At 42.2% G+C, this 20210-nt stretch overlaps 1 protein-coding gene across 5 annotated transcripts in view; it reads left to right on the plus strand.

Annotated features, from left to right (window-relative positions):
* SORCS1 (sortilin related VPS10 domain containing receptor 1) overlaps positions 1-18871 on the plus strand; it is a 425391-nt gene extending 406520 nt beyond the window's left edge. For 3 of the 5 annotated variants that reach the window (XM_064144430.1, XM_064144431.1, XM_064144428.1), the window contains 5 exons: positions 11092-11191; positions 15321-15426; positions 15600-15760; positions 17070-17188; positions 18498-18871. In XM_064144430.1, the coding sequence (XP_064000500.1) occupies positions 11092-11191; positions 15321-15426; positions 15600-15760; positions 17070-17188; positions 18498-18554 (543 nt within the window). In that variant the 3' untranslated portion in view covers positions 18555-18871. The remainder of the gene's footprint in view (positions 1-11091; positions 11192-15320; positions 15427-15599; positions 15761-17069; positions 17189-18497) is intronic. The other 2 variants (XM_064144432.1, XM_064144429.1) reach the window with 2 other exon arrangements.
* Positions 18872-20210: the final 1339 nt, after the last annotated feature.

Raw genomic sequence — 20210 nt, forward strand, 5'->3', positions numbered from 1 at the left:
GTTCTCAAAATCAGTTGGTGAAACTGAATGAAATGCAACAGAATGGAACAAACCCCACCATGCACACTGGAGGCACACATTTAGCAGAGTAAAGTATGCTACAGACCCCTCCTTCCCTTCCACTCCTATTAGAGCCTCCTAAAGTCAGCTTGTGGTTACTTATGGTAATATGACATGAACATGACACAGCCTTGAATCCACCATGTTCAAATGCCAAGTACTAGAACAGGGGCAAAGGACAATCTGTGATTGTGATGTTCTCCTATCAAACTCGTGTTTGAAAAGCAGATGCTATTTAATTCAGATGGGTGGTGCATGCTAACTTTTGTTAGCAAGAGCAAGCAAAGTAAAGACAGCTGATGAAGTGGGAAGAAAGGAAAAAAGAAAGAATAGCTAAGGAAGGAATTCAAACTACTTCTCTCCACGTGAGAATTCTGAAGTTGTTGTAGCCCATGTCTATCACAGCACCTCTGAAGAGTTTTGGGCAACTTGCTTAACTGAACTGAACTACGTGAATGAAACCATCATTCCACTGCTTTCATGCTCTTTTTCATTTACCTGTAAATCTGATACATGTCTAACAGCCACAAGGAGTTTACTTCCTTGCTAGTTTCCCCTGAGGCAGATTAAGTTGCTCTGTTTTCATCTGGTACTAATTCATTTGGCTTTTTAAGCATAACTTTGGGTCTCTCCATCTGCTCTGTGTTCTCAAGGTACAGAATTCAGAATAGATGTCTGCTGTTCACTGAAAATCTAAGACTTAGTTTCCTGTTTGTCAATACCTCTAACACTACTCTGTGACACTGTATTTTATGAGTCTAAACACAATAAGCCGTGAATTGTTAGATACAGTAATAGTGGGACTGTGGAAGTAGTCCTAGTCCCTGCATCACACTTGACAAATACACATTTCCATGCCGTTTTCTCTTGTAGCAGTGCACTTGTGTCTCTTGCTGTTGTTAAGACTGTGTTTAGATGGTAAAAGTGATTTTCATCTCCACCCTTATTCAATTGCCCTAACTTATTACTAACTTTTTAGTGTGTGCATACAGTACCAATTATTGTCATAGCTGTTTGCAGATCACATGTAGAAATGCAATCTCTTCCTTCCTGCTATTTCCCGTGGGAAACTTAAACTTAAAAACATTTATCTGCTTCTGACAGCTGAAAGTAAGCTGAGGAAGATTTCTCAATGTGTAGCAGAGGACACTTTCACCTAATACATAAATACAGAATTTCTAAGGACCTCAGATTGCCTGATCCACCCAGCTTCCTGTAGTCAGTGTAAAGTTATCCTTCACAGCTACACAAAAAAAAACAAAAGACCTTCTCATTCTCCAGAACCCCAGAATGTTTTCATATTAAAAAATGTGTATTATACCCAGAATATTGTGACTTTGCTTTTCCTTTTTTTCCTTTCCTTTTTTCTTTTTTTCTTCCTTTTTTTTCTTCCTTTTATTTCCCTTTCCTTTTTTCTTTCTTTTGCTTTCTTTTTTCTTTCTTTTTTCTTTATTTTTGTCTTTACTGAGTTCTTTTTTCCCTTTCCATTTTTTCTTTTTTCTTTCATTTTTTCCTCTTTTTTCCATTTCTTTTTTTCCTTTCTTTTGCCTTAATTTTTAATTTTTTGTTTCTTTCTTTCTTTTTTCTTTTTCTTCCTCCTTTTTCTTTTTTCTTTTTTTTCTTTTCCTCCCTTGTTCTTTCTCTTTTTTCTTCCTTCTTTCTTTCATTTTTCCTTTTCCCCTTTTTTGTTTTTTCTTTCTTTTTCCTTCATTTTAAATTTTTTTGTTTTTCTTTCCTTTTTTCCCTTTTTCTTTCTCTTTTTTCTCTCTCTTTTATTTTTTATTCTTTTTTTCCTTTTTCTTTCTCTTTCTTTAATTCTTTTTTTTTTTCTTTTTTCCCTTTTACTTTCTTTTTCCCCCTTTTTTCCCCCCTTTTTCTTTCTCTTTCTTCTTTCTTTTTTTATTATTTTGTCTTCCTTTATTTTTTCTTTCCTTTTTTCCCCCCTTCCTTTTTTTCCTTTCCTTTTTCTTCTTTTTAGAAATAAAAAATCAGGTCATTTTGTTCTGTTTCATTTCCCCATAACTGAGGACAAACTACCAACCTGCTTAAAAAAATATATATGATTGAAAGCTGTAAAACAGAACTGTTTGATTTGCATGATGTCACTGCAGTATTACTGAAGAATCCCAAATCTTGCAAAACCAGCCACCTCTAATTGCCACCAGGCTGGCATGCAGTTGTTACACCATCTATATGGATGTTACCATTTGAGTTTCCCAGAGCCCACAAGCCCAATGGAACAAAATTTAGGCTGCCTCCCCTCTCCCCATATTGGAAATTTAGGCAGAATGAGTAAAAGGGGTAAAACATCAAAGAACAGCCTTGCACTAATTTGGAAGTTGAAAGGAACTTTTAACAATAAATAAAAGGTATTTAAGGTAAAAGAGGGTTACAGCAATATAAGGGAAGGGAATAGATAGAAATACATACACAAAAGCAGTTTGATGGCAGTGGATTCTCTGGATTGAGATGGATTGTCCTTGGATGCAGGAGGTAGCAGGGTTGGCCATGTGTTAGACTGGCCATGTGTTAGGCTGGCCATGTGGTTAACACGTTGCAGCAGCAACAAAGGAAGTGTTTGCAGAGGCGAAGGCAAGAGCAAGAGAGCAAGCAGGAGCTAGAATGCCCCTTAAATAGGGTTGTGGACAGGAAGTGGGAATGGGATAAACTTTGACTTGGGGAGTCCTCCCCCTAGGATGGGCCAGGTTTCCAGATTCTCCCACCCCAAATGGGCTTATCCTGGAACAATGGACAGGCTTGGTGAATGTGATGATTACAGAATGCAGATCTGCGGCTTCAAAAGCACTGAATTCTTTAGTGAAGGACAAACCTCTAATTAATAGCATTTCAAGTAATTTTGGAGTGCTTTTTAGCATTAACTCTATTCAAAACAAATGCATAATAGGAAGATATTCTACTTACAATTCAGTAGAGGGCAGTGATAGAAGTACAGGCACAGATATTTGTTTCAGCATACAGTTTTACTCTATGGGAAGATTCTGAGGGTTGTCTTTTATTTATGCATTTCACAAGTTATCTTTTCTCCACGTTGTTTACTAGTGGAGGCTTTTTGTCAGACTTGGCATATCCTGGTAGCCAAATTAGAAATAAGCAGAAGATACATGAAAATCCTGAAGTTGTCTTTCCATACCAAGTGAAGGTTTTAGTGGGTTTGTGCATTTCTCTTTAGTTCTACACTTGCATGCTTTTACCTGGCCTATTCTAAATAACCACAAAAGCAGAGTGCAAAATAGATGTAGGAGCAACTAGTTAATGGCATTTGAGGCCATTCATCTTCTCTGAAAAGAGCTGTCAGCAGTGTCACAAACGTGATGGAGTCTCTGGCAAATGGCTGCACCAGCTGGTTGGTAGCCAGCTGTGTTCAACATGGTGCAGCTGTGGCCAGTGTTCGTGTCTAGCCAAAGTGATGGGGAATGACATGAATGACTGAGTATCAAATGGGCAATGGTGAACTGAGGAGAATAAATATTTCTGATGACTTGGACACGATGAAGAGTGCCACTCAGAAAGCCTGTATGTGTATACAGCTCAGGATGCTTTTCTTAAAGCAGGTGTAGTTTTACTTCTGTTTCATTGTAGCTGATGAAGCTTCTATTGGGTTTTTATAACTTCTTCCCCTGTACTCAGCACTGGTCAGGCCACACCTTGAGTACTGTGTCCAGTTCTGGGCCACTCAATTCAAGAGAGATGTTGAGGTGCTGGAACGTGTCCAGAGAAGGGCAAAAAAGGCTGGTGAAGGGCCTGGAACACAAACCCTATGAAGAGAGGCTGAGGGAGCTGGGGTTGTTTAGACTGGAGAGGAGGAGGCTCATGGCTGACCTCATTGCTGTCTACAACTACCTGAAGGGACATTGTAGCCAGGTGGGGCTTAGTCTCTTCTCCCAGACAACCAGCAACAGAACAAGGGGACACAGTCTGAAGTTGTGCCAGGGAAAGTACAGGCTGGATGTTAGGAGGAAGTTCTTGCCAGAGAGAGTGATTTCCCATTGGAATGGGCTGCCTGGGGAGGTGGTGGAGTCACTGTCCCTGGAGGTGTTCAAGAAAAGACTGGATGAGGCACTTAGTGCCATGGTCTAGTTGATTGGATAGGGCTGGGTGCTAGGTTGGCCTGGATGATCTTGGAGGTCTCTTCCAAACTGGTTGATTCTATGATTTTATGATTCTTTTTTCACCTATACTCCAAAGTGGTTTAGAGTATTCAATTACTTTTCTTTCTTCTGGTGAAACTCAGATGTGCCTATCACCAAAATATTTTAGCAACAAGATCATTACAGTGAACATCTTTGAATCTTGATACCAATCAGTCCTGGAAATTAAATTCCAGGGGGAGAGATAAATTGCATGGGGTTCATTCTGAGACTTTTTTTTTTACATCTGTATGGTTGTATGCAGACCAAGTCTTACACTGGGGACTTAGGAACGGTTGAGCCAATATTTAAGAAGGGCAAATGGAGAGGGAATGCAATAATATGAACCAGAAGACCTTATACCAAGTTGTGGTTTTTTTTTTCTTAGCTAGCTTTTCTAGTGCAGTTTCTGTACTGTAAAAGAGGCTGGCTGTATATCTTACTACCTTTAACTCCCAGCGTGTGATTCTCAGCCCTCTCACCTTCTCATCTTTTGCTTCATGTACAGAGCAAACCTTGATTCTCAAGGCTCCTTCTGGTCACCTTTGTTCATTTAAAGTGGATTGTGGCTTTTATGTCTAGGTTCTCTCTGAGTTTCTACCTGCTGGTTGGTTCTTCTCCCAGAGTAACCGCAGGAATGTTCTCCACCTTGTGCTTTCATAGTATTTGGATAGTAACGGCAACTTAAATTTAGCATCTTTCATTAAAACACCTCAAGAAATTCCAGCTGGACCCTGTAAAGTCAGTGATTATACTCTTTGCTAAGGCAAACAGGCTTTAGAGACCTCATGTGAAGGAAGCAAGGTTATGCAGGGCGAATGAGTGACAGAGTTTAAAGTAATCCAATTTGCCCCGACTCTTGATTCACTTTTTAATGCTGGTTCAAGTTGCTTCCTACCAATCAATGTGCATAATTCTCTCCTTAGTTATTTACTGATTTATTCACTGAATTGAACAGAAGTGTGCACTTCTTAGTTGAGATCTCTATATGGTATCTATAAAATCATCTAGATTCTTAGCTACTACCTACACTCAATTAGTCTAAACTAATTTACATCAGAGGCTTCTAAATGCAGTAGAAGTACAGGAAAGTGCCCTTCTGAGTGATAATTTTGTGCACACAGTTCTTTCACAGCCCTAGTTCTGATAGAATGCTAAGAGGAGCCAAATTAATTTTTGTTTTGTTACATTTTTAAATTGGAATCTCTTTTTTTCCTTCAAAAGCTGTCTGTTATTATTATTCATTATGTGTCCTTTGATGAAAGACGATACATGAAGAATGGTTTCTATTACTGAATTATTTTTGCACATCGTGCTTAATTCTGCAAATGAAGCAGATAAAGTCAATGAGGCTCAGTTAAGGACCAAAACTAATTCTGAAAGCTAATTATTTTCACAATGGAGACTCTTGAAGACTATAAATTAGGAGGCTGCTCTTCTAAGAAGTTTTTTTTTCCTCAGTTGAGTTAGTTACATCTCCAAGGGTGAGAGAAGAACAGGGACAGGCCTGAGGCTGACCTGTTCCCCATATGTGGGTCTGGCTGTTCAGCTGGAGTTGAGTAGCTGTTTTGGAAAAAGACCAAAATATTTTGATGTTTCCTTATCTGCTTTTTAAACAAGAAAATGCATCTGTGGTACCAGTTTGAATTCAGAAGTAAAGGAGGCATAAGACCCAAAATATTTCCCCTTGAAACCTCTTCATTAACTTGGTGACTGAGGTCAGCCTTTTTGTGAAGATTTATTTCAGAGACACTTTATTAATGTTGTAAACAAATCATATGAGTCATAACCACTCCTAGGTTAAAGTCTGATAACCTGTGATCCACTGAGCTAGAAATAGACTAGAGAACAACCACTACTCCAGTCTCAAAGTGAGTATCCTGAGTGATCTATGGTTCACAGATTCCCTTGGGACCACGTGAGGATCAGAAACATCATCAGGTGCAGCTCTGGAGAGCAGTATCCCATTTTGATTTGAATTTGGCTCTTCAGCTGCCTGTACCCTGCTCATGGACCTCAAATACTGACATCTGTAAAGTGTGGCTTCTGTTTCAGATAGTTTGCAGAAGCACAGAAATGCATTTTTCCCTCTTTCTCTACTATCTACATGTCTGTTTGAAAGAGACTCTGACTTTCCACAGAAAGAGAAATTAAAATATTTTACCAAGTATGCAAACATTTTCAGACATGTTTTAATGCATCTGTTCTCCCCTCAGAAGTGTGTGTCAGAAATCCCCAGAGCTGCCAGAGGAAGGCAGATGTCTGGTTCTCACGAGAACTTCTGCCGCTTTTGAAAGGCTCAGGCTGTTAATTTTGTTTTGCCATGACCAGATTCCATAAAGACCAGGCAAAAATATGCCCCCAGAAAGCCAGTGAGAGAGCATATAATTAATGGAGCCAAGGAAATACACTTTATACTCTGAACAGCGTGAAGAGCTGCTGCCTGTTATAACACTTTGCATATAGTCCTGGAACAGTGATGGCTGCTTCAGCTTCTGATGTGACACTGATATTTTCAGGCAGAAATCATCTTATTCTGAGTTGCATTCATGCAGGGTGTAATACAATGAGATTGTCACTCATCATCAGGTAACAATTCGTTATTATGGTTATAAACTTCAGTTGTCACTATTGCTGTATGCCTTTCTTCCTTGTTCTTACTACCTCACTCTTACCATTTCTCCTCTTCCTGTTACTCCTTTTCATCATCTCACCAGACAAGAATATATTGGTTGAGCTTTCTCTCACACACTCGGTGTACCTGCTGGGAGGCTGCCACAGCAACTCTCACCTGTAAGGTTCCTGCTGGTGCTGTTGTTTGTTCCTTTTCACTCTGCACCACAGGAGTACTCAGGCAGGCCAGATGAGATCTCAGTGTTCCTCCATGTCACTGGTGCCCAACAAAGACTCTGGCCTTTTCTTGTGATGACTTTCTCAAGGTTCTCCTTTAATTCCATTTCTTGCCCAAATCTTTGATTAAACCATTCTCTAGTATTAGATAGCAGCATTCATTAGCTGCACTCTCAGTTATGCATCATATTAAGCCTCCTTTTATACAGAAGGCATCATATAAGGTCTTTACCTCTATTATTTCCTTGACCACATTGTGCATTTGTCACATGTGTTGAAATGGAAGTGACACAATGTGGTTGGCTCTTTTCTTCTGTTTACTCTCTTGTGGCTGCATTTTTTTTTCCATGAGCTCAGCTGTCTCAGCAGCATCAGGATCTCAGAGCACACAGGAAGATAATTCCTGCAGAGGTAGGGAGTAGAGCTGTCAGGCCATGTTTGGGACTGGAAATGGCCAGGATAATATTTTTCACATCATTTCCATGAGCTATTAATATACCTGGTTTACAGCATATCGATCTGCATCTGTTGCTCCAGTTTTAGAGATGAAGCACTTTTTATAGTCATCAATCTTGGTTATTAATGTGCTCAAATTCTTAAAGAGGGATTAATTTGCTTCCCAGGCTTTCTTCACGCGCTGCATATCCTTGTGTCACCATTCCTGCTTCTCCAAGCTAAGCAGATGGCTCTATGTAAGCAGGTGGTATTTTTTTCTTGCTATTGGAAGAAATATATTTACTGCTCATTCTGGCACCCATAAAAAACCTGTAAGCTGTAAAGAGATATGTGGAAAAATATAAATAAAATGCCCGTAAGAGTTATGCCAAATTGATATTGGACCAAAGGCACCTATTCAAGTGATCAGCAACTAGAAATGAAGTATATAAGCCAAGAGTATTGAAAGAGCCATTAAGAATGTTAAAAAAATAGAAGAGCCAGATAAATCTCATACTTTGATGAATGATAGCCAAGGAACATCTAATCATATCTTGGTAGCATTTACTGAAATAACTCAACCAGATAAAATGAAGAACATGAAAAAGATGGTGTAAAAATTATTGGAATGTTCTTTTTTTCTGACAATATTTCATTCATCTTCAAGAAGGAATAAGGCTTTATTTAAAACAAATTAAATTAAGTGGTGAGCACTAGAATATGGATCCTCTTCATTTTGGTATGCCTGTAAAAACACAACATTCAGAGCAACTGGATTTTAAAGTTTATGGGGTTTATGGGTTTATTAGCACCTCTCCTAATAAATGGCCATGCATAACAGTGCCTGTCACAGAATCACAGAAACATTCTGGTTGGAAAAGACCCTCAGGATCACCAAGTCCAACCAATAATCCTACACTACAAGGTGCACTCTAAACTGCATCACATCCAAAAGACTTCTAAACACATCCAGGGTCGGTGACTCAGCCACCTCCCTGGGCAGCCCATTCCAGTGCCTGACCACCCTTGATGGGGGAAAAAATGTTTCCTAATGTCCAGCCTAAACCTACCCAGTCATAGCTTGAGGCCATTCCCTCTTGTTATGTCACTGTTTACCTGTGAGAAGAGACCAGCAGCAGCCTCTCCACAGTGTCCTTTCAGGTAGCTGTAGACAGCAATGAGGTCTCACCTCAGCCTTCTCTTTTTCAAACTAAACAGCTCCAGCTCCTTCAGTCGCTTCTCATAAGATTTATCCTTCAGGCCCTTCCCCAGCTTCATTGCCGTTCTCTACACTCACTCCAGCACATTCACATCTCTCTTGTACTGAGATGCCCAAAGCTGGACACAATACTCGAGGTGTAGCCTCACCACAGCAGAGTACAAGGGGACAAATTATTCAGTTGAGAAATGACTCACTGCTGCAAAAAACTGTGAAATACATGAAACATCTGATAAATGAACATAGACAAGACATCCAAGAAAGTATCAATGCCATGTCTATAGGCTCCCATTCCCTGATTAATCTATCTGATTTTTTTTGCCTTTTTTTTTTTTTTTTTCTTTTAATGGCAACTTGCCTGGAACTTAATAGCAGTTGTAAGAAACTGACTTAAAGTAAGGAAATGTTTGTCAACAGATAGGACCAAAGCTTGGCTTCTTCACTGTACAAATCTGTATTTCACAGGGTCTTAGCAAATGCTCATCTTTTCTGTTGTGTCCTTTAAGGAGGAATAGTCTGTTTCATTTCTGCTAGAACTCTGCTGTACAAAGCCTGGATTCTTTGCCTGGTGCAAAAGCTAATCAACACATTGAATTGAGGTAGCTATTTTATTCTGGTTCTGTGCAGAAAAGATGCTAAGCAACAATTCACAAAGCTAACTCTCCACTTGAAATTTGCTGTGGGTATTGATGCAGTAAAATGTATTAGCTACATTTAGTATCAATGCCTATGAAGTAACCATTATTTGGTTTCTTGCTTCATCTTAGAGCTATTTTTAAATCCACTGTGCATGATCAAAGGTCTTATTTGGGTAGAGGGCTTCTCTAGATAGATGTTATAATGAGTTAAGTTCAACCTTAAGGCACCAGGTTTGGGGGACTTAGCTGAATTTACCAAACAATGTTCATCCTCAGGGATGCAGGTCCACTGTTTAGGTACCTGATCTTTGACCTTTCATCCTTGATAGGTTTCCCATGGAACCAGTTATCTCGGCACACTCTTACCTTAAGGTAGACAGTATTAGTATAACTTCATCGATTACAGAATCACAGAGTCTTAGAGGTTGGAAGTGACCTCCAGAGGTCATGGAGTTCAACCATCCTGCCATGGCAGGATCTCCTAGGGTAGTTCACACGGGAATGCACCCAGGAGGGTTTTGAAAGCCTGCAGAGAAGGGAACTCCACAACCTCTCTGGGCAGCCTGTTCCAGTGCTCCAGCACCCTCACTGTAAAGAAGTTTCTCCTCTTGTTGAGTTGGAACCTTCTGTGTTCAGTTCATAGCTCTTGCTTCTTGTCTTACTGCTGCTGACCAGTGAAAAGAGATTGGCCTCATCCACTTGACACTTCGCTCCTCAGATATTTGTATACAATGATAAGATCTCCTCCCAGTCTTCTCTTCTCCAAAGTAAACAGCCCCAGGTCTCTCAGTCTCTCTTCGTAAGGGAGATGCTGGAGTCCCCCAGTCATCCTCATGGCTCTCCGCTGGACTCTTTCCAGCAGATCCCTGTCTCTCTTGAACTGGGAAGCCAATTATTCTTTCTGAGACTGTCTTATTCCAAGGTAAGCAATGCCAATCTAACTTTAAACAATCAGTTGTCAGCTCTGTTGCTGTCATCAAAGATATAGCAGGATTATCTAGTGATCTAAAAGCTCTGTGGAGTGTCTGTCACACAAAAAAAGAGCATATGAGGGCATATTCTCAGTGTGTAACTCCTAAGAATAGATGGAGCGTGCATTTTCTTTAAGCCATACTCTGTAGTTGGTACATGCTTTCAGGTTTGAGCTGGTTCAGGTGCATACTTAAGGATTGGGAAGCATCTGGCTTGAAAGTCAGAGCTAGATGAAGTTAAATGTACTTTTAAGACTTGAAATTTAAATGCAAGCCTTAAGGACTTAAATTGTTCATTTTGATTAAGGTATGTCATGTTATTAACATACTCTAAGATAAAGAAGCAAAATATTATTGGTTATAAGCAAGTTAGTGTTAACAGTTGAAATGCTTCTCTTTGCTGTATTGTAAATGGTGTTCACTAATGTGGCATTGCTGGCTGGTCCTGCAGACACATGTGTGTAATGTTCCTTTGGGGCTCAATTCACTGTAGCTGCTGGGCTACTCCTTCAGACACAGGCATGTGTCAGGGCAACTTGTTGCTATCAGTCATTGCTCACCATACACAAACTACTCTGGACATAGTACTGGCGGATGTGTTCAGCTTCCACAAACTCCCCCTCTGTAAGGCGATAACAAATTGCGCTCAGAAAGTCTGGCGCCCCTGCAAAATCTTTGTTTCGTGTGCAGCTCCGTTTGCTGCCCACCTGTTGTCAGTCGAAACCAATGATAAGAAACAAATGCATTTCTTATTTTCTTTTCTATTGCAGATTTCAGAAACACTGATCCGGAAATTGAACCAAAACCTGGTCCATTTTGAGTTGAAGCCAGGTGTTCGAATCCTTGTCCATGCTTCCCATTTGACAGCAGGTTAGTATCCTCGTTCTGCGTACACCCTCTCTGTTACTCCCTAGCAAAACAAGCACCAATACACCGCTTGATGCTAGTAACATGCCAGCAGCTGTGTTTTAAACAGTTCTTATTTTTGTGCCACAATAACAACCCAGTGTATGGGCAGACATTAAAACGCCTGCTCCACCTCCCCTTACTTTATCATGCTAAAATAAGTGTATTTTGCATTTACAGCTACTCCTGTTGTTTACTTAGGTGCAAGAATTTACTGCTGTTGTTGGAAGTGCAGTACACGGAGTAGTAGAAATATGTACTTGACTGTCTGAAATATTCAACAGCTAAGCATCACCATGGTGTCTTCAGTCTGGGTCACACAGGGCAAAGGTTACCAGCTCGCCTTGGATGCATTCAGATACTCGAGAGTCAATGAACAAAGTAACTAAGCAACTAAGCATAGTTCAGAACTTGTTCAGCAGTCTGAAAGAGTGGAATCATTTTACACATGCATAAACACAAGATTAGGCACTTTGGGCTTTAACTTAAGCCTATCTCAAAATGAGCCATCTCAAAAAGACTGGATAGGGCACTTAGTGCCATGGTCTAATTGATTGGCTAGGGCTGGGTGATAGGTTGGACTGGATGATCTTGGAGGTCTCTTCCAACCTGGTCAATTCTGTGATTCTATGATCCCAAAGTCTTGATATTTTGTTACATGTGTCTCTGTCTATTTTGTGTGCTAAACCATCACTTCACAGCACAGGTTCTATTTAACTACTGCAAGAGATGGGATGAACAAATTCACGCTCAGGATTCTTAGGATTCTGCTGATGATTCTGATCAGTTAATATTAGCTGATATTTCTGATCAGGGTCACAGGATGTTAGGGGTTGGAAGGGCCCTCCAGAGATCATTGAGTGATCCCTTCCAACCCCTAACATCAGTTACTATTAGTTTCTGGTGCTAACTTGCAAACCAGAAATATAATGAGGAAGAATCACATTAGATATTCCCAGGGAAGTCTCATCTTTACTTCTGCCACAAAGGCAACATTCCTTAGCTCATGTAGTGGAAACAGATGACACTCTACATCACATACTCATCCCTGCCTTTAATTAAAGATGAATCTGAATACAAATGTTGTGCTGTGTATAGCAGCCTTCTGCAGCTTCATGGAGAGGAAGGAGTTCTAGGCATATCTGCAAGAAGCACTGCACAGGGTCACCTGCTGCTCTGTCTGTGCTTGGTGAAGGGCAGTTCCAGTTCCCAAGTCAGGTAGCTAGTGGAGACACTGCTGGCAGTTTTCTGCTCTGCTAAACCTTGTCTGCTCCCCTGACTGAGCCAAAGGGCAGGATTGATCAGCAGGAGGTGCTGCCATGCTAAATAACAGTATGTCCTCCAGGCACGTGCTGGCCTGTTTCTTGCTAGCTGAGACTGAAGCAGAGAGTGGTCCACTCTGACATGCTGTGTGAATACATGACCTCTGTGCTTGCCAACAACGCACGTTTTTATTCACGCACACACACCAGGAACAAGTACTTTTTGGCCATAATAGATGCTGTCTACATAATAGATTGCTATCTACAACTACCTGAAGGGACATTGTAGCCAGGTGGGGGTTGGCCTCTTCTCCCAGGCAACCAGCAATAGAACAAGGGGACACAGTCTCAAGTTGTGCCAGGGTAGGTATAGGCTGGATGTTAGGAGGAAGTTCTTCACAGAGAGAGTGATTTCCCATTGGAATGGGCTGCCCAGGGAGGTGGTGGAGTCACCGTCCCCGGAGGTCTTCAAGAAAAGCCTGGATGAGGCACTCGGTGCCATGGTCTAGTTGATTGGATAGGGCTGGGTGCTAGGTTGGCCTGGATGATCTTGGAGGTCTCTTCCAACCTGGTTGATTCTATGATTCTATGCAAGCGCTCATTTGTCCTCCAAGGTAGGCTTTGTTGTACTTCTCTTCAAAGCTGCTTGTAAGCTGTAGATGATTGCTGTACCTGGCTTCACATTGTCCTGGAGCAATATTTCAGGATTTTGTCTCTTGCAGACATAGGATTCAGTAAGAATGCATAATGAGCCTGGACTGCCAACCTAGATGGTTAAAAGCCCAGAGGGCAGCCACTGGGAGGTCTTTAAGGGAATATGGCTCTTATCAAGCTTCAGAGATCATGATTCAATTCCCTGTCTAAATAAAAAAGCTCAATTTCATGACATCCAAAACTGGGCATAGCTTAGAATTTGACAAAACACCAAAAAAAGGTTTCCTTTGCTGCTGAAAACTATTGTTTTGATTGTCAAGGAAGAAAAGCTGTCCTTTTGAAATCCAAATCCATTTTGTAAAAACTAAAATTAAAAATAAAAGGAATTTTAAAAGCATGAAAACCTAGAACAGAAGCCAGAGGGGCAGTCCCTAACAAAAAGAAAACACAAGCCAGAGGGGCAGTCCCTAGAAAAGATGGTCAAGACGGATGCACAGGACCCAGTGTGTGTGTGTGAGGCATTCATGATAACAGATCATTTCACCCCAGTACCTCATCTTCCTGCTGACAGACTCCTTCATTTGGAAAGGAGAAGGCTTTTTCACTTCCTTGTAAATTCTGGCACCTGTGTGTTCGTGATGAGTATGCAAATATTTGCTTGTGTGTGCCTGGTTTCTTGCGCCTTCCAGCTCTGGTTTATGACGTTCAATGTGTGTGAAGAAGGGCCAGGGAAAGATGATGTGTGTGAGAGTTAACTTTCACTGCCTTATTCTGTGTGCAGTGCCAAATACACAGTCAGTGAGGATGTACCTGCTATGTGTATCAGCTGTGTAATGGCACAGTTCCAGCTGCATGTCTGTCTGCAGCATGCTTTACTAGTGTCTGTGTGAACAGCTGAGACTACTGCACCTACATATGTCCAGTTCTAATGGCACCTACATGTGTCCAGTTTTTGGAGGTTAGATGCATTTTTGATTGTGTGAGTGATGGAAACTGTTTAATAGAACTGGCTTTGCATTTCTGGGAAAGCCACCCTTCTGGCTGGTTTGTGTGTCCTTATTTTACAAGGTAAGCTAAATACTGAAAAGCACAGAGACACTTTGATTAGGGCTTGTTTTGGTGTTTTAGTTTGATTAAGGTTGGTTTTGGTGTGAGGGAAAGGGATAAAGGAAGAAAGTGAAAATGTCAGAGGTGTGACAAGATAAGGGGGCTGGAGCACAAGCCCTACAAGGAGAGGCTGAGGGAGCTGTTCAGCCTGGAGAAGAGGAAGCTCAGGGGAGACTTTATTGCTCTCTACCACTACTTGAAAGGAGGTTTAAGCCAGGTGAGAGTTGGTCTCTTCTCCCAGGAAATAAGTGAAAGAATGAAGGGACTCAGTCTCAAGCTGCACCAGGACAGGTTTAGACTGGATGTTAGGAAGAAGTTCTTCACAGAAAAAGTGGTTGGCATTGGAATGGGCTGCCCAGGGAGGTGGTGGAGTCCCCATCCCTGAAGGTGTTTAAAAGGAGACTGGATGAGGCACTTAGTGCCATGGTTTAGTTAATTAGGTGTTAGGTGATAGGTTGGATTCTATGATCTCAAAAGTCTTTTCCAACCTGCTTAATTCTCTGACTCTGTGAGGATATTGCTATGCTAAGGCAGTGTCTGTGAAGGGCACTGCACTTGTAGTTAGGAAGGACAGGACTGAGCAGAGAACAGGACCTTTGGTGAGTATCATATCTTCAGTAGAGACAAGGAGGTAGTTGCTCATTATTCACTATGCATTGAGATCTACTCGAACTAACACTCAGTGAGGTAGAAAGTCAACACACCCTGTGCTAGCACCAGGGTCATCCAGAAAATGCCAGGTTTGGTACCTGAGTGACCTCATTAGCAACTACCCTAAATAACTATCTGAAATACAAGAGAGTCTCTTTCAAGCAGTTCACTAATAGGCCAGAGAAGAGAGGCCACAAAGCCGTTGTACTTCATGTCAAGAAGGTAGGTCAACCGCCACGAGTGATCTGAACCTATATTTCTTCCCAGGTGGATTAGAAAGGGAGAGAAGTCCTGCAGATATGTGGAAGCAGATGAGGTCTGCTACCAATGCAGTAAGGGAAGAATGAACTCTATTTCTGGAAGAAGCAACTTTTACCCCAGGCTGAGGGTGGAACTAACCTTCTCCTCTTCTCTTGTAGCTCCCCTGGTGGACCTCACTCCCAGTCACAGTGGTTCTGCTATGCTGATGCTCCTCTCTGTTGTTTTCGTGGGACTAGCTGTGTTTGTAATTTACAAGTTTAAAAGGTACGACCTTCTCTGAGCCATTTTCTTCTCCCCATTGCTGCCTTTCACTGAGGTGTTTGGGTTTTGGTTTTCTGGGTTTTCATGTTCACGGTGAGTTGTTTCTTGGTTTATAAAACTGATACTAATTCATCTGCCAGAGTACCCCACAATGATGATTTCTGTTGATATTTTAGGAAGATTCCTGGCCTTAATATATATGCACAGATGCAGAATGAAAAAGATCAAGAGATGGTCAGTCCAGTCAGTCAGAGGGAAAGCATACCTAATGTCCCTCAAAGTGAGCTGATGAGCCCTGAGCAACTAGTAGATGAGAAGTTGGAAGTCCAGCCCATAGGTAAATAACTTGCAGCATCCTGCAGCTGGTCAGAATGACTGATAATTGGCTAACCCTTTTCTCAGCCTCCTCCCCTTCCATATTCCTGCACACTCCTCCTCCCATCCTCTTCTGCTGCAGCATTAGTATTGCTACAGGAAACCCTGCTAACTCTTCCCTCTCCCTCACTACCATGTGGTGAAAGGGAGAGGATCAGCTGTAGGCTTTTTCTCTCTCCTAGTTGCTCTTTGTAGATCCTCTCCCCTTCTCAAAAGTCTTGCCAGCACTTAACTTGCGCTAGAAGGCAATTTAATTTGTTTTGCTGGGGCTGATGTAGTTGCGGGGCTAAAGCCCACATCCAGGAGAACCTCAGCCACCCTCTCTTGAAACATGGAGGTGAGCAGGTCATGTGGTAAGTCAGATCTAAAAGCTAAATATTTGGTGGTGTTTTGACTGTTGTGGTCTTTTGTGCTGTTCCAGACCTCGCTGCCAGCAGTAATAGTGGCCTGGCTGATTCCCATGCAACACCTGGGATCTCAGTGCTGGACAGCTGGGTTTGCCCTCAGGCTGATGTCTCTGAGGTCTCCATGGTTGCAAATCTGCAAAGCAGGCTTTGGTAGGACCTAAAGTGGAGACTTGAAGTGGCCATACTGGGATCAATCCCACATTTGCTTATGATTCTATGTTTTGCGTTACCCTGGCTACAGTAAAAGTGTTGAGGTGGAGCAGGGAGGTTTCAGCCTGGGGACATGTTCTGCTAAAGCCAGCGTAGCTCAAGCATTGCTCAGCCTCACTTGTGACGTGACAATTACGCAGGTACAGTACAGGACTCCTGTACATAGGGACATGGACCTATTTTAGAAGAGTCAAAGTTTATAGCTGTTTTGACGTAGGCAAAAGTGAGGTGAAGTCATAACAGAGATCCCAGATTTTGCACAATTTTCTAAGTTTAACCAAACCCTAGAACCCACCTGAGGGTGTCCCTAAAACGTATGGAAGTTGCTAACACAGGCTTGAAATTGCTCCCCACTGCAGAGAGGGAACAAGGGGAAGGGCAATCAAAGGAAGCAATGTGGTGTGCTATAAAATTGTGGCCTGTGAAAAAAACTGAGAGGAAAAAAGAAGAAAGTCTCTTGATGAAACTGATGTCTCAGCTGGAAACCCCTCTGCAATCAATACTTATCTCTCCTCAATTGTTCACTAAGGAGAGCTCTGGCAGCTATTAAAGCCTTTTAAGCAGCTATTCATTGGCAGATCTGGACAACTCTGTTTAGCAGAACACAGGATGGAGTAAGGGGATCAACCTTCCCATGTGGTGTTCCCCACACAGAGCAACTCCAGGCCACAGTCCAGAACCGAAGGAAAGGAAATGCAACCAAGGTAGTCTGGACAGAGGACTTCCAAAAAGCTTGTGGATCACCAAGAGGTTTCAAGCCAAGACCCGGAGCGGTGGGTCCTAAATTTTAATGATTATTTACAATATTTATTTATTTATATCTTTGTGTTCCTCCTCAGACCCCTCCAAAGAAAAATTGATGTAAGATGATAAGGGAGAAATGCCCAATTTCAGCTCAGGAACTCTATTCCTGGAGTTATATGGGGTTTGAACTTCCATTTTCTAAAGGAATGTAATGACTGTGGTTCATGCTGCTCCTGGGTTGGGGAGCACATGCTTGCACAGGTCACTCAGACTGAGTTAGCAAGTGTCACTCACTCACTAGCTCTATTCCAGATGCCTTCAAAATTCCTCTTGCTGATGTTGGGAGCTAAAACCTTGAAACTTCTAGGATAGGAGTAGTCCAGGTAATTTTGGAGGTATGTGTTCATTTGGTGCAGTTACAGCATTTCTGGCTTTCTACAATAGCCAGAATTTTGCCAGTTTCTTCCCTGTGCTGCTGGATGCTGTATAGAACCAAAAATTGGCCTTTTCTAACTCCTTGGTGTGCACCTGAAACTGGACTAGCAAGTATAAAAGGTAAATGGGTGGGATATGTAGACTCAATTCTCTATCAAAAGGAATCAGTCCAACAGACTTCCTAAGAGTGTTTTTCTATCCTGTCAGTAAGATGAATGAGGAAACTGAATCAGAGCTCGTTGAGAAAATGAAAAGGTCTGGACCTAGGTGTGAACAGAATAGAAAGTGCAAAGGCTCTACACTCTCCTGTGCAGCCACCTCATCTGTTCCTGGAAATCAGCAATTGCTTTTTTAATGAGTTTTCCTTCTTTGGGGAAAACAAAATAAGACTGTAGATTGGGTGTTTCTCCTTTGTATGCTTGTTCAGAAGCCAAATGGGTTTTCAACCCCTTTGACCTGCATTCCAGAATCCTTCCTTTGAAGAATCTGAATGAATGTCCCTGCATCGTTTAATATCCTCTCCAAACTCCAGTAACAAAAAACCCTCTCAGTTCTTGTTTTCTGGATGTGAGTGGCTTCAGCATTTCTTTTATAAGTTCAAAGCTTAAGCTTATTTATGAAATTGCCCAAAACCTTATCACTGCAAATGAGTTACACATTTCCTCTGAGGACCTCAGCCCCTCCTTCCCTCCACCCCTGTGCTCTGGCCTCTCCCTCTTCTGTTCGACAAGGGAGAATCATCTTCTTTAGCAAAAGAACAGGACATCACCTTCAGTGTTTTGACTGACAGAAAAGCATTTCTGGGAAGAACATGTCAGTCTGGTGATACCTTCATGCATCTTCTTTCACTAAAAAGCACTTGTTATTTATTAACTCCTGTGTTTTGTTCTGTCTTTGCCACAGGAAGTATTTCCACAGCTGCTGAGCCCCAGAGCACAAAAGAAATCCCTACCTATGTAAATGGTTGAATGGAGGACACGGATATGTATCTATATCTAAAAAAAAAAGAGAGCTCACTGCATTTGGACTTTTTAATTCTTCAGACGACAAAGGGTTTTTAGCTTTAAGCCTGTGCATGTGGACATTATACTGAGACCATAGTGGAACTACATTGTACAGGTGTTCAATTTTAGTGGGGGGCGGGGGGAGAGGAATTGGTACCAATATTCACCCTTGCGGCCCTTCCCCTCACCCCTCCACTCTCTTTTTTCTGATCTGTCTCTAATTTGTAGAAAATTCATAATGATATAGGCCAAGAGTATGCATGGGGGTCTCTTCTTTAGGGAGAGGGGTGGGCTGGGATGTGGGGGGAGAAGGTCTGGGGGAGGTGGGAGGGGGTGTTCAGGGTTCTTGGCTTTAGATTTAACTGCTCTTTTAGCACTTTGGGCTGTGGGAGGGATAGCCACCCCAGCAGACTTTCATAGGACACACAAGAAATCACACTGGAGTTTGAAAAGCACTGAAAATACAGTCTGATGTATGTCTTTGTTGGGATTCTGCCCTTTATTCCTCTAGCTGCAGCTGCTGTCTGTGCCCCACAGTTGTTAGAAGGCTGAGTGCAAGTGTGGGTGATCCCAACCGCAAGGCTATGTCCTTTCTTAAACAGTTTTTTTAGCCTACTCACACCATGACTTCCCACTGTTGAAAGGTAACTTTCTGCTTCCTGACCTTGGATGGAACAAAACTAGCATGCATTACAGGCAGGGAGGTCTGCCCATACTGCAGCTGCAGGAGGCTGTTGCCAGCTTGAATTTACACTCTACTTTTTACCAGCCCTGCACCTTTAATCTGAGCTAAGAGAAAGCCCTAGTAACACGCTCAGCTGCATTTATTGCTGGTGTTTGGACTTATCTGGGGAAGTTCAAGGAGAGCTCTGCCCTTTGGGAGTCACCCCAAGGACAACAAGGCTGGTGAGGCGTATGGAACACAAGCCCTAGGAGGAGCAGCAGGGGTAGCTGAGGTTGTTCAGCCTGGAGAAGAGGAGGCTCAGGGGAGACCTTACTGCTCTCTACCACTACCTGAAAGGAGGTTGTAGCCAGGTGGGGGTTGGGCTCTTCTCTCAGGCAATCAGTGACAGAAAAGGGACACAGTCTCAAGCTGCACCAGGGCAGGTTTAGACTGGATGTTAGGAAGTTCTTCACAGAAAGAGTGGTTGGCATTGGAATGGGCTGCCCAGGGAGGTGGTAGAGTCACCGTCCCTGGAAGTGTTTAAAAAGAGACTGGATGAGGCACTTAGTGCCATGGCATCATTGATTAGATGGTGTTGGGTGATAGGTTGGACTGAATGAGCTCGAAGATCTTTTCCAACATGATTGATTCTGTGATTCTGTGACTGTAATGTGTTTGAAATATACCTTGTCCATAGAGTAGGTAGCAGGGAAAAGTCTATGTGCCTTCTTGGCAAGCCCCTTTGGTGGCAGATCTGTAAGCTACTACCATTCTGAGCTAACGAGAGACAGTAAAGGAGGAGGATTTGGCCTGAGACAGTTGCCAGGCAATTTGAGCCCCAGCACCACAAGGCCACTCTTGTACAAGATTTAATTTCTTACCAGCATAATTTTGTATCTTACACTGCAACTAGAAATGAGGCTGCAGGACATGTTCAAGTAGACTATG

Source organism: Pogoniulus pusillus, chromosome 6 (assembly GCF_015220805.1).
Source record: "Pogoniulus pusillus isolate bPogPus1 chromosome 6, bPogPus1.pri, whole genome shotgun sequence".
Lineage (NCBI taxonomy): Eukaryota > Metazoa > Chordata > Aves > Piciformes > Lybiidae > Pogoniulus > Pogoniulus pusillus.